Source organism: Mustela nivalis (genome assembly GCF_964662115.1).
Source record: "Mustela nivalis genome assembly, chromosome: 2".
In the NCBI taxonomy this organism is placed as follows: Eukaryota; Metazoa; Chordata; class Mammalia; order Carnivora; family Mustelidae; genus Mustela; species Mustela nivalis.
In genome coordinates, this window is record NC_139021.1 from 186,702,326 (window position 1) to 186,714,672 (window position 12,347).

The window sequence follows — 12,347 nt, forward strand, 5'->3', positions numbered from 1 at the left end:
CTGTCGGTGGCCACGTGGACCTCTGGGAAGGCCACGGAGCTCGGCCTGGGTCCTGGGGCTCCGTGGAAAAGTCAGCAGAGCCATGGCCTGTGGAACTTTGAGAGGACACATCGCAGGACACCCACAAAAGGACACCCGCGTGGAGTTCAGAGCAACGAGAGGAGGGAGAGCCCGGACGGAGGGAACGCGCGCCGCTGCTCCCGCGGCAGGGCCCGGGGTCCCGGGACTGGCTTCCCGGCGGCCGCCTGCGCTCCTCAGCGCCTAAGTCCCACGTCTTTTCATCCTTTTCTGAGACACGTTTCCCAGTGACGTGACTGAAACGGAGTCCTGGGCGAGTTTCCCAGGAACAGGAGCCTCGGCCCGGGACAGGGACAGCGTTTCAGCATTTTGTTCATGGGGAGCCGTAGCGTAAACTCGGGCTCGCTTCATGCATTAGGGAACAGCACAGCCAGTAAACTCCTGGCAACTCCTCATGGAAGCTGGGCTTAGTTGAATTTATTCTGGAATTCGGTGTTTGTTTCTCACGGGTTAGTGTTCCTCCACTGGCCGGAATGTCGCATGGCCCTGCCTCGCACAGGAAGGAGCTACCTCTGTGCTCCAGAGCGACCTTTGCCCGTGCTTGCAGGGGCCCGGACAACCGAGGAAAGCCCTATTGGAAATCCAGCTCCACGGACAGAAACAGGACGAGAAGCGCTGGTTCCCAGGCGAGGGGCTCACTCTGCTCACAGACCCAGGGCCGACACTCCAGCCGCTTCCCAGCGACAGGGAAGCGGTGACCCTCCCCAGGCACCCCAACACCCACACGGAGTAACTGAGGGCTTCTGAGCTCCTGAGAATCCAGAGAAACGGAGGAGGGGGAGACGTGCCAACAGTAACGGGGGGGCACCCGGTGCCATCTCCCGTGCCAGGCGGGCAGTCCCCACCCCACCTGCCTGCATCAGGCGTCGGAGTGTCAGAGTCAGGCCCTGAGCCACCAACGCCTGCATCTGTCCTTGGCAGAAACCCTCAGGAGCGGCGAAGACACAGGAGAACACGCTGCCGTGGCTTCCAGTCATGAACCCTGCAATTGCGGCACAGCCCGCAGCCCCGCCGGGGAACCGGGCGGGCAGGGAAGCCTCGGGGAGCTCCTCGCCACACCTGGGCCACCATGGAAGCCAGCCCACAGCACACAGGACGGCCCTCCGGGCTGCTCCTAACAGCACAAAGCCGGACACTCACGGGTCAGGGTCAAAAGCCCCCTGGGCGTGGGCTGCACTCAATCCCCGTGCCCCCCCCCGCCCCGAGGGGGGCCCTGCCCTCCGGCGAAGGCTGCTCTCTGAAGCCTTCACAGCCGCAGTGGAAGAACACACGTGCACAGCGAGCCCAAGCGCTTGCCCCAAGCGACAGGGGGGCTGGCCACGAGCCTGAGGCTGTGCCCTCACCCCACTCCAGCCCTGGACTGTGCTGCCCTTGGCCCTTGCAGAGCTCCCAGGCCAGCAAACAGGCTCGCAGGGGTCCCAACAAGGTCTTCATGGTCCCAGGGGCAGCTCGAAGGACACTGTGGTGGGTCCAACGGTGTCCACAAAATGACCTGTTGAAGTCCTAACCACAGGCACCTGTGAATGTGACCTTTTTTGGAAATAAATGCTGTGTATATATAACACAATATGATGTCTGTCTTTATGGAAAAAGGGACAGCCAGAGTGAGAACCACAGAGTGACAGCGCAGGGCTCAGACTCCCCCAACAGAAGCCGCGGCAGTGGTCCACAGTCCTCGGGTGTGCATTCCCATCCCCAGGACAAACATGTCATTTACTTCACCAAAAGACTTCAAGATTGTAAAATAAGTTTTACGGTCACTGGGGGAAAAAAAGTTTGTTTTTTTATGTATTGAATTTTTGATGAAAACCTGCATATGTATTTGTTGCAAAGAAGTGTGATGGGGATCTAGAGAGTCTTTCAAGCTGAGCAGTTATTACTGCAGGAAAAATTCTGGCCAAAATCTGAGGTCTATCATAAGTTTAAGGGAAAACACTCTGATGAACGCTGTGGACTGGCAGACAACAAGTACATGATTTTTTTTAAAATGACGAACGGCGGGTGTCGCAGCTATGTCTCCGTGGGGACCCGGGCTGGCTCAGGCCTGTCGGGGGGGGGGCCTCCTTGCCCTGGGGTGGTGAGTCTGAGCTCCACGGCGGGCGCAGAGCTTACTTAGACAGAAAATGAAAATCCAAAAACCATGTTGGTATTTAGTTCCTTGGATAGGTTGACAAGAGTAACAGCTTTACTTCAAAATATCAATATTTACCACACCGGAAACTCCACGCCTGGCAATTATTTACATTTGTGATTTCTTACAAAATTTAAATGTTGACTTCAAAATGTGCGAGCAGTTTGACAGCTTTTCAAAATTCATCCGGGGAAAGGAGAGCCAAGACCCCCACCCTGTTCGCGTCAGCCGCGGACTGGTCGCCGGGAGCCCCTGCTCGCGATACATGGGAGCGACGCCCCTGCAGAAGCCCCGCGGCTCAGAGAGTGAAGCAAAGTCCTGCCTGTGTCTGAGAAGGACCAGGGCCTGGAGACGAGCACTGGACTTTGCAGGAGACGCGCCCGTCTGGGGCGTCCTGTCCCGGCCCCGATCAGGAGCGAGGTCTGTGGAGGGCAGGGGCAGAGGCGGGGAGGGCGGCTCAGGCCAGGGTCTGCAGAAGGACGGCTCTCGCAGGGACGTGAGGTAGGGCAGACCGGTGGGCAGCGCACGCTCAGACGGGTCAGGGAGCACCACCGAGCGGACTGCGGCACCACCACGTCGCAGCCTCAGACTGCAGGGCAGGACTCCAACACCACGGGACTGTCCTCGGGAGGACGGGGAGCAGGCGCGGCGGGCAGGCACGGAGGCCAACGCTCGGAGGCCACTCCGGGGTCTGCTTGTGAGGATCCTGGCACTGCTGGAAACTGGGTCGGGAGTGAACTTTGAATGGACACCAAGGGCCTGCCGGGCTGTCCTCTCTCGTGCGCGGGCTCATCGGCTCTGGGAAGACCCGGAGTGCCTAATCGAGACCAGCGCTGGTGCTCAGAGTCCTGCCTCACCCAGCCACGTTAACGAAGCCTCTACGCTGTCCGAGGCCCCAGAACACCAGGCGAACACCAGATCCTCTCCTGGGCCAGAGCTTGCCACGAGAACAAGTGAGCCCTCGAGCCCTCAGACCCACCCGGCTGCAGGGGGAGACGCCGCAGAGTCAGGCCGACCAAGGAGCACAAAGCTTCCGGGGAAAGCAGAGGGTAAGGACCCGCGTGCAGTGCGGCCCGCGTGCAGTGTGGAGCAGCAGTCTGCCCGACCCAGGAGATGGAAAACACGCACCTCAACCACCTGTTTCTGCTGCATTTTGCCCAAATCGGATGCATCTTTTCCTCAAGTAGACGACCTGTCATTAGATCCAGAATACCGGCAGCACGCCCCTCCTCAGAAATGGGTTATCTTAGCCCCTCCCCTGCAGTGCCTAAGCCCCACCCCCAGACCCTGCACCGGCAACCAGGTGCACAGTGACCGGAGAGCCAGGGGACAAAGCCCACCTCATCTCCATGAGGTCCCCGCAGGTCGGTTTTCGCGCCTCAACAAGGAGCACGTGGGCTGGGCGGTGAAAGAAGGCCGGCTGCACCCAGGCCTCACCAGCCCACTCCCCCAGCCCTGCAGCAGGCAGACTCTGCAGCCGGAATGCTCAGCCCTGGGCACGGGGTCCGAGGGCAGGGGGCACCCCAGGGCCCTCTTACCTCCTTCTGAGGCCCTGAGTTGGAGACAGCTCAGACAGTGGCCCACATCAGACAACCGGGCTTCTCTCCGGTTCCTCCACCCAACCCTGCTGCTGCTCTGGGCATCCACACGCCCAGAAGCAGGGAAGTGGCACCCAGTTTCTGCCTAGTTGGCCTGGGTGGGCTCGGGGACCGGCATTTCGCACAGGACGAGGTCAACTGCCCAGCTACCAGCTCGAGGCCCATTTCTCCAGTGACTTGAGCATCCCACACGCTTGGGCGTCACATGCCAGGGCCCAGGGTCACTGTGACCGGACCCAAGCACAAAGTATTGGGAATTAATGTCCCAGTGAACGCTTGGACTTGCACGCCTTGCCACGAGCCCTGGCTCAGTCACACAAGGAGCGTTTACGGATCACCTGCTGTGTACCCGCCAAGCAAGGGTAGGGCCCGCGAGCGAGGAAACTGATAGCCTGGCCCGTAGCCTCCGCTGACCCAGAGCTCTGCTGGCAGCGCGGAAGGACCGAGTCCACTTCCTGTGGAAGAGCGGGTAGGGGTGCCGCCTTTGCCAGGGTTGGGAGAGTACCCTGCATGTTCAGACAACCACGGGCCCAGCCTGGGGCAAGGCTCACACGCTGCTGAACCGAATCCAGCCACTGGACCATAAGCGGAACAACGAAGGGGTTCATGGGGCGACAGCAGGGCCGCTGAATGTGGGCAGGCGTCGTCGGGTGTGTGGGTCTCCTTGGCCCCAAGGCTGCCTGGCAAGGTCAGAATGAAACCCTAACTGTTGCTCCCTACATCCCATGAACCCTCGCTCCAGGAGGAGGCGGGCCAGGCCCCCCCCTGCTCAGACCCGCCCTGCCCGGTCTCCCGCCCCACCCCCACCCGCGCGCCTCTGCAGCCGCCACCCCCCCACCCCCGCGAGGACTGCGGCAGCCCCGCCCCGGGGCGGCGGGGGAGGGACGGGAGCGCCCCCGCGGAGCGTCCACGACCCACCCAGAGCGGCGCCTCCCCCCCCCCGCCCCGGCAGTGCCCCCAGCCGTGCGCCCGGCCCTCGGCCTCGGGGGCCCAGGTGGGCGCTCACCCAGCGGCAGGGGGCGGGGGCGTCGCTCAGGGCACACGAGGGGCCCCGCCCCGAACCGCTCCCGCCGCGCACAGGCCGCCGCCTCCGCGCCGCCCGCATTAGGGGCCGCGTCCCCAGGAGCGCGCAGCCCCAGTCGCGCCGCGGCGCCCGCCGAGCTGAGCCAGGCCTTGCGAGCGCGGGGACCCCCGGCCTCCCAGGCGCCGGGTCCCCGCTCGGGTGACACTGCGGCAGGCGCGCGGGCGGCTCGCCGAGGGCGGGGCCGCGGGGGGCGGGCGCGTTGCCATGGCGGCGGGGCGCGCGTAGCCGGAGCCGAGCCCGAGCCCCAGCGGAGCCGAGCCCGAGCCGAGCCCGAGCCGGAGCCGAGCCCGAACCGAGCCCGAACCCGAACCGAGCCCGAACCCGAGCCGAGCCCGAGCCGGAGCCGGAGCCGGAGCCCAGCCCGAGCCGCAGCCGCAGCCTGGGCCCCGCCGCAAGGCCGAGGCCCCCGCGCGGGTGTGTCCGAGCGCCGCCGGCGCGCCCGCGGGCTGCAGGCCATGGACGCGGTCGAGCTGTACGAGGAGGATGACAAGGACCTGGCGGGCTACGACTTCGAGCCGCTGCCCACTCTGCCGGAGGACGAGGTGAGCCCCGGCGCCCGCGGTGGGACCCGCTCCCCGCCCCCTCCCCGCCTTCCCGGCAGAGTCCGGGGGAGGGCGCCCCCGCCCCCCCTCGCAGGCCCCTACCCCGGGCCCAGGTCTTGGCAGCCACTCTCAGCAACCCCCACCGGCCTTGAACGTTCTCGCTTGGAGCGGGCAGGCCCCCTGGAACGCCCCCTGGGACAGCAGTGGGTGGGTGGTCACTGAAGAAGTTGATGCCTTGTGGGCTGGGGGGCTGGGAGCTCCGGACTGTGAATGTTGGATGGACCAGTGTGGTTTGGAGCGTCGTGAGGGGGAGGAGGTGGATCCTGTTTTCCTCCTGCCAGCGCCCTGGGAGGTCAGTGGGAGGCACCAGCCAGCAGAGCGCAATCCAGCCCTCAGGTTCTGGAGCTGGGGTGGAGGTCCAGAAAGCCCCCCAGGACAGAGGGCTGCTTCTTGCACACAGTGGACAGCAGGGGCCTCCACTCTGGATCCTGAGTGCTGAGGCATCTCCCTACCCAAGGCTCAGAGAGACCAGCAGCCTCCCTCACTGGAGCTGCTGGTCATTCACTGGACTGCTGCCCGCAGAACCCATTTGCCTGCAGCTCTGGCTTCCCTGGCGCGCCCCACAGGCTCTGGCTTGGGGTCAAATGAACAAGGCAGGTTCCTCCGTGGGATTGCCAGCCCCCAGAGGACGCAGCCACCCCCAGAAAGACCCAAGGCTATGAGGTCTGGGTGGAGGGCCTTCCAAGCTTCCAGCAGGCGAGTGGCCTGGTCTCCAGGCTTCTGCACCCATGGCTGAGGAGCGCTGGCATCACGCAATGCTCGTGGGAGGGGCTGCAGCCAGATGGTGCTGGTGAAGACCCTCCAGTGCCGGGCAAGGCTGGTGCCAAGGCTGAGACAGGGCCTCCAGCCTCCTGGTGCATGAGGGGCTCATAGGGGCCACAGCTGCAGTCTCCACAGTCTTCCACCTCTGCCCCCCACTCTCAGAGGAGAGCCGGCCGCAAGGACGGAGGTCACACTGTGGGCAGCGCTGTCCCGGGCAGCAGAGTGTGCCCCGGGGCGCCGGCGGCCGGCCAGCCGAGGGCCGCTGCTGCTGCCTGCTCCCTCCTACGCCCGCCGTGGTGGCCTGGATTTGGTGACAGTCTGCAGAGGGGAGAAGCAAGAGCGTGAATAGAGCTTTGGGCATCTCTATGGCTTCGATGGAAAATGAAAGGGCGTGCCCAGCCCACAGCCCTCGGAGTCTCCCCCAGAGAACACATTTCAGCATATCTGTTAGAGACTCACCTCCGAAATCAGCATCCGAAGCCGGTGTAGAAGGCAGTTCTTCTGCAGATCCGTGCTAGGTCAGCCAGCCCCCTCTGAGGGCCATCTGTGTGCCCCGTGCAGAGTCAGCGGCCCGTGCCCAGTGAACAGAGCAGCAGAGCCAGGACCCAGACCCAAAGCCAGATCCCCGCCCATGGTTGGCACTCCTGTGTGCCCTGGTGCCTTCTCTGAGCTGGGGTTCCCTCGTACCCCTCTGGGTCGGAGCAGCCCCCTAGCTGTGCACAGTATATAGGGCTGAGGGGTTCCCCCGTCCTGTGACTGGGGCCTCCAGGTGAAGTGGGAAGCCACTGCATTAGTAGCGTCCACCGGGAGAGCCCAGCTGGGCCCTTCGAACTTCTCACACCTCTTCTGGGGGACAGAGGCACTGTCTTTGGGCATGATCCCGTAAAACAGGAAGCCCGTCGAAGCTCAAGCCTGGGAGCTTGACCGATGTCCTGTACCTGCAAACACACCTGGTTCAGACTTTGCACACACTGAGCTCAGCAGGTGCTGGAGGTTTTACATCTCCATCAGAGACACGTGACTGTGCTGCTACAGCCCTGTAGAGCCCGGCTGCCTCCGGAAAGCTCCTGTGTAAGGGGAGGGGGAGGCAGCCTGCATCGTCACCCGGGGGGGCCACGCTGGTGCAAGCCCTGGAGAGAGCCAGACCGGAGAAGACTCAGGGCAGCTCCCTGGAGAGAGCCAGACCGGAGAAGACTCAGGGCAGCTCCCCAGGGAGGGACGGCAGGTGTCAGACCCAGGACACAGACAGAGGAGTTTGCAGTTCCACAGCTGATCACAGCCGACTGCACAGCAAGGCCAAGACACGGGGCCCTATGCTCACCCCCACCACTGCCCAGGAGCCCCTTGGAATGTTTCGCTGGTTATAACCCTGGAGAAGAGCCGAGTGGCCAGTAAACATGAAAAATGTTCAACTTCATCATCGAGGAACGCGGAAGACGCTGACGGCGGGGGTCTCTGCACAAGGCCGGTCGGCGAGGACCAACACCGGGCGGTGGCCGCGTCGGCAGGGACTGGTGTGCCGGCGGACGCCCCCCCGCCAGAGTGCGTGTGCGTGGAGCAGCCTCTCTGGGAAGCAGCTTGGGGTCTGGTGGTGGCCTGGAGGATGGCCGCTCCACGTCCTGGCAGCTGCACTCCGGGTGCAAGCCCTGGAGAATTCTCTGAGCTGGTCACCCCGGAGCACGAGGCGCATGGGCCCGAGGTCCTGGAGGGCGTCGTCCGGCCCACTCTCTGGCTTCCTGTGGGCCGTGTGGCTGCCCTGGCACCAGCGAAGGACAGGGATGGGGATCAGGAAGAGCAGCGGCTGGGGGGGCAGGCCTTCTGGAGGCCGGTGGCGCCCCTTCCAGGGGCCTTCAGGGGACAAGGACAGGAGCGGGCTTGGGGATGAAGGTGGCGCACCGGTTTGGACCCAGAAAGGGGCCTGTCTCCTGCTCCCTAGACTCCCCGGAGGTCTAAGGAGTATTCTCGTCCCTTTGAAGTTCGGTGAGCACCTCTCCCGCTTCTGTGGGCTGGGCGCTGGGCCGGGCCCAGGGATCTGGAGGTGGGCGGGCCCACAACTCCAGGGTGTCCCGTGAGGAAACAGATATTCCCGCGGTGCCCCGCTGGGTCCACAGGAGGCCCCTGGCCAGACAGCACAGGGCAGCAGACAGCTGGGAGCCCAAGGAGAGCGTCGTGGTGGGCGAAGTTTGGGGGTGGAGGGGGCACTTTAGGGCCAGTGGAAGGCCCCCAGCAGGGCACTTGGCAGAGCTCCCCGGGCGGGGGGGTCCAGCCCCTTGGAGGAAGCTGCCGGCAGGCCTGGAGAGTGTCAGCTGCTCTCGGCAGTGATCCGTGTCTCGGGGGGCAGGTCCTGTTAGGGTGCGGCAGGGTTGAAGACGGGACCATCAGAGAGTACACGGGAGATCCGCAAGAGCCGTCCGGGGTCCCTGCGCGTCCCTGCGCGTCCCTGCGGGCACCCTGGCTCCCGTGCCCTCTCTGACAAGGGGCAGTGGGGTGTCTTCGAGGCCCAGACTCTCCTGGCGGGGCACACTCTGCCATAAGCAGACAAGGGTCCTCCGGTGGGAAGCTGACGCTCGCCTCTGAGACCCAGGGACCGGCGGAGGAGGGGTGCCCTTCCTCCCGGCCGGGCGGGGTGGAGCTTGTGCCTGCAGGACCTCTAGGGAAGGACAACTGTCTTCCTGTCCTGCAAGGACTGCAGCTTAGGCGACTCCCACCTCAGGCCTACCCCACATCCCACCCAGCTGGTACGTTCCTGGGGAACGGGAACCCAGGACCCTGTGGGTGGGGTTCCAGGACCCAGGGGCCCGCCCAGAAGGCTTGGTCTGCACCCAGGATGTACAGCCACCGGAGGCTGCCCAGCAGTGACAAGGTCAGGCTGTGCTGGCGGTGGCAGGGGACAGCTGCAGTGTGAGCAGTCCCGGTGCCTGCGGCCTGCCACGGGCTGTCACGGGTGCCGGGCGTGTGGGCGCCCCACGGGTGAGGCTGCAGACAGGCATCAGTGGGCGCTGTGACCAGCCTTACTGCTCGCAGCACGTCACCTGCTTCTGAAATGTCTATGACAAGCAGGGACGCTCTTGTCCATCCTGCCCCAGGCCCTGGAGGGTCACTAGGGTCTGCGTCCCGGGGCGTGTGGGGCCCACCTGGCAGCGCGGCTGAACCTCTGGGTCCGGAGGTGGGCACAGGTGTGCAGGATGCCCGCACGGCTCTCATCTGTCAGGGTGGCCAGGGCAAGGGACGTCTCCTGGGATTCTGGTGGAGATGGGCCGGGGACCCTGAGCAGACACAGGCTTCCCAGTCTCTCGTCCTTGTCCCGGCCAGCCCACCGGCTGAGTTTCATCCCGCCCACCCTTCTAGAGCCACGGACTCGGGCAAGGAAGGGTGAGTCCTCTGGGTGAGCTGACGGAGGGGTCTCAGGTCCCAGAGCACAGGTGACCAGGGAGTCTTTGGCTCAGGGTGCCCAAGCACGTGGTGAGACCACCCCCCAACCTTGCTGTGCCAGGAAAGCCAGTGGCAGATCTCAGCTCTGTCCCGGAACCACGTCAGCTGAATTGTGCCTTCCCGTCACAGCTGGGCTCTGGAGGGGCCAAGAGCATCTTGTCTGTGAGTGGGGGCCTCGGCCATGAACCAGAAGCAGTGACTCGGGACCCATCAGACCAGTCACCTGTCCAGATGCCCCACCATGAACAGGTGCTGGGGGCTACAGGTCTTTTGGGAAGGATGAGGCACCCCCTCACAGGGAAATCCTTCAGCAGGACGGGGTGGGGGGGCCTTGAACAGGTCATGCCATGGGCCATGAGATGCCCCATGGGCACCCCTGACCTGGGCTCCCTTCTCTGGGCGGCGCATCGACAGCTGTGGGGGCCGGTGCATGCAGCCGGTGCCGGCAGACCAGCCGGCGTGAGCAAGGCCCTGCTGTGGGGACGGGCTCCGACGCAGTGTGGGCTAGCGTGCGTTTCCTAAATAGCACAAACCACGGGGTCTTTGGGTCGTTTATTAGTGCGTGCCTGTGGGGGGGGGGCCTCATGCGTGTGCACGTGCGTGTGTGGGGCCGCGTGTGTGTGCGGGTGTGCGTGTGTGTGTGTGTGTGTGGGGCCAGTGTGCTCTATGTGCCTGTGCATGGTCATGGGTGTGCACATGGGTGTGTTGCGTGCACAAGTGTGTGCATATGTACGCACTCCCTAGACATCTCCTTAACGAGACCCCACAGGCACCATGGGGCTCTCCTGCACCCTGGGGAGTCCCCAAATAGTGCACAGTGTCCCCTAGATTGAGCCAAATCAGAAAGACCTTTTGGGGTACCTGGGCGGCTCAGTCGTTAGGTGTCTGCCTTCGGCTCAGGTTGTGATCCCGGGGTCCTGGGATCGAGCCCCGCATCGGGCTCCCTGCCCAGCGGGGAGCCTGCTTCTCCCTCTCCCACTCCCCCTGCTTGTGTTCCCTCTCGCTCTCGCTCGCTCTGTCAAATATAAACAAAATCTTTAAAAAAAAAAAAAAAAAAAGGGAAGGGAAGAAGTTTTATCCATGACCCCCGGGAACACAGCCAGGAAGTGGAAACGGAGGTTTTCGGGTCTGCTAGCCGCCTGCACACCCCCGTCTGCTTTACGCTCTCATTCGCTTTCCAAGCTGCGACCACCGTCCTCACAGGGCCACGCGCTGCGGGAAGCCGGCGAGCGGCTCTCTGCTCTTGTCCGCGTGAACCCTGGGCCCCTTCTTGGAGCAGCTTCCAGCGGGCTGTCCCTCCTTCTCCCCTACCCCGCGGAGAGCCCTGGAAGGCCTGGGCACTGACGGGGCCCGTGGCGCGCTCTGAGGAGGAAGCAGGCGGTGGCCTGTGCCGAGCCGCATGGGCACGCGACCACCCAGGCCCCGGGGGCCCCGCCCAGCCCCCCACCCTGCTGAACCCCGAGGCTTAGCCGAGACGCCATGAGACTAACCCTCCGATTCCTTTCCTTCCTTCCTTCCCGCGGCTCCTTGTCCCCTTGCCCGTGGCTGTGGGGATCCCTGCCCGCGGTGCAGGCGGGAGAGATTCGACGGCTCGAGCTAGACTTTTCCCGACCAGACAGCTAGGCCGCGCTCGGAGAACAGCCCTGTGTGCGGGGCGCGGTGGGGCGGCTGAGGCGGGGCAGGAGGAGCTCGGGCTTCTGCCCCATCGCCCCTGCTCCCCCCACCTCTCCTGACCCCACCTGCGTGCGCCCTCCAGGCTCTGGCTCCCCCGGCCGCCATGGGCCAGCGGAGCAGAGACACACAGGCACAGCGAGGTGACCGGGGCATGAACCGCCGGCCAGCTTCGGGCCTGGAGATCCGAGGTGTCTCATGTGAGAATGTGTGTGCACATCCTCGGGGCACATGCACAGTGTGAGCGCACGTGGGAGTGTGTGTGAGTCAGTGTGTGGGCGTCTGGGCATGCACAACTGTGCATTTACGTAAACATGCGGCTGTGAGCGTGTGCGTGTGTCTGCGTGTGCGTGAGGCCGTGTGGCACGACCACGGAGGGCGCAGGAACTCGTATGTGTGTGCGCACATGTGAGCTATGCGTCTGCGACTGTGGGAGAGCTGTGTGTGTGTGTGTGTGTGTGTGTGTCCACCTGGTGCGTCCCGATGTGCACGCCTGCCCGGGAGGTGTGTGTGCGCATGACCATGCATCCGTGTGTAGGTTCAGGTGCACTTGTGCATGTTTGGGTCCCCTTTGTCACAGGGAGGCCTGGGGTCTGGCCCTGGGGGAGGGACCATGGTGACGTCGGGTCGTCTGTGTGCCCTGCCCGAGCTAATGTCGGGGCCGCCGCTCCGTCATCCCATCCGCATGTCGCTGTGTGTCCCGGGTTCTGTCGAACGCTCACCCCACGTCGGCTGGGCTGCGAGCTTTCCCGGCACGAATGTGCTTCTGTCTCCCCCGGTGACCACCTCGCCCGTCTGTGACAACCCAAAGAAGCGAAGACCCCCACAGGCCCACTGAGCCCCGTGTGTGAGCCGGTGGGGTCGGGGTACAGGGCCCAGCTGGACACGGGGGCCGCGGGGAGGCCGTGATTTCTGGGACCAGGAGCTAGGTCCCAGCCCCCGGAGTGAACATGTCTCCCAAGAACACACCGGTTGTTCTGCCAAATGCT

The 12,347-nt window shown here is 64.3% G+C and overlaps 1 protein-coding gene and 1 long non-coding RNA gene across 5 annotated transcripts in view; one reads left to right on the forward strand and one right to left on the reverse strand.

Annotated features, from left to right (window-relative positions):
- Window positions 1-5,269: 5,269 nt before the first annotated feature.
- The window catches only part of KNDC1 (kinase non-catalytic C-lobe domain containing 1), a 60,637-nt gene continuing 53,559 nt past the window's right edge, over window positions 5,270-12,347 (forward strand). For all 4 annotated transcript variants that reach the window (XM_082721573.1, XM_082721574.1, XM_082721575.1 and 1 more), the window contains exon 1: window positions 5,270-5,433. In XM_082721573.1, coding sequence (XP_082577699.1) covers window positions 5,347-5,433 — 87 coding nt within the window. In that variant the 5' untranslated portion in view covers window positions 5,270-5,346. The remainder of the gene's footprint in view (window positions 5,434-12,347) is intronic.
- On the reverse strand, window positions 9,491-11,207 carry LOC309860086. The gene is made up of 3 exons (XR_014309144.1): window positions 11,178-11,207; window positions 10,549-10,702; window positions 9,491-9,521 (listed from the first exon to the last, which is right to left on the reverse strand). It is a non-coding gene; the product is annotated as an uncharacterized lncRNA (long non-coding RNA).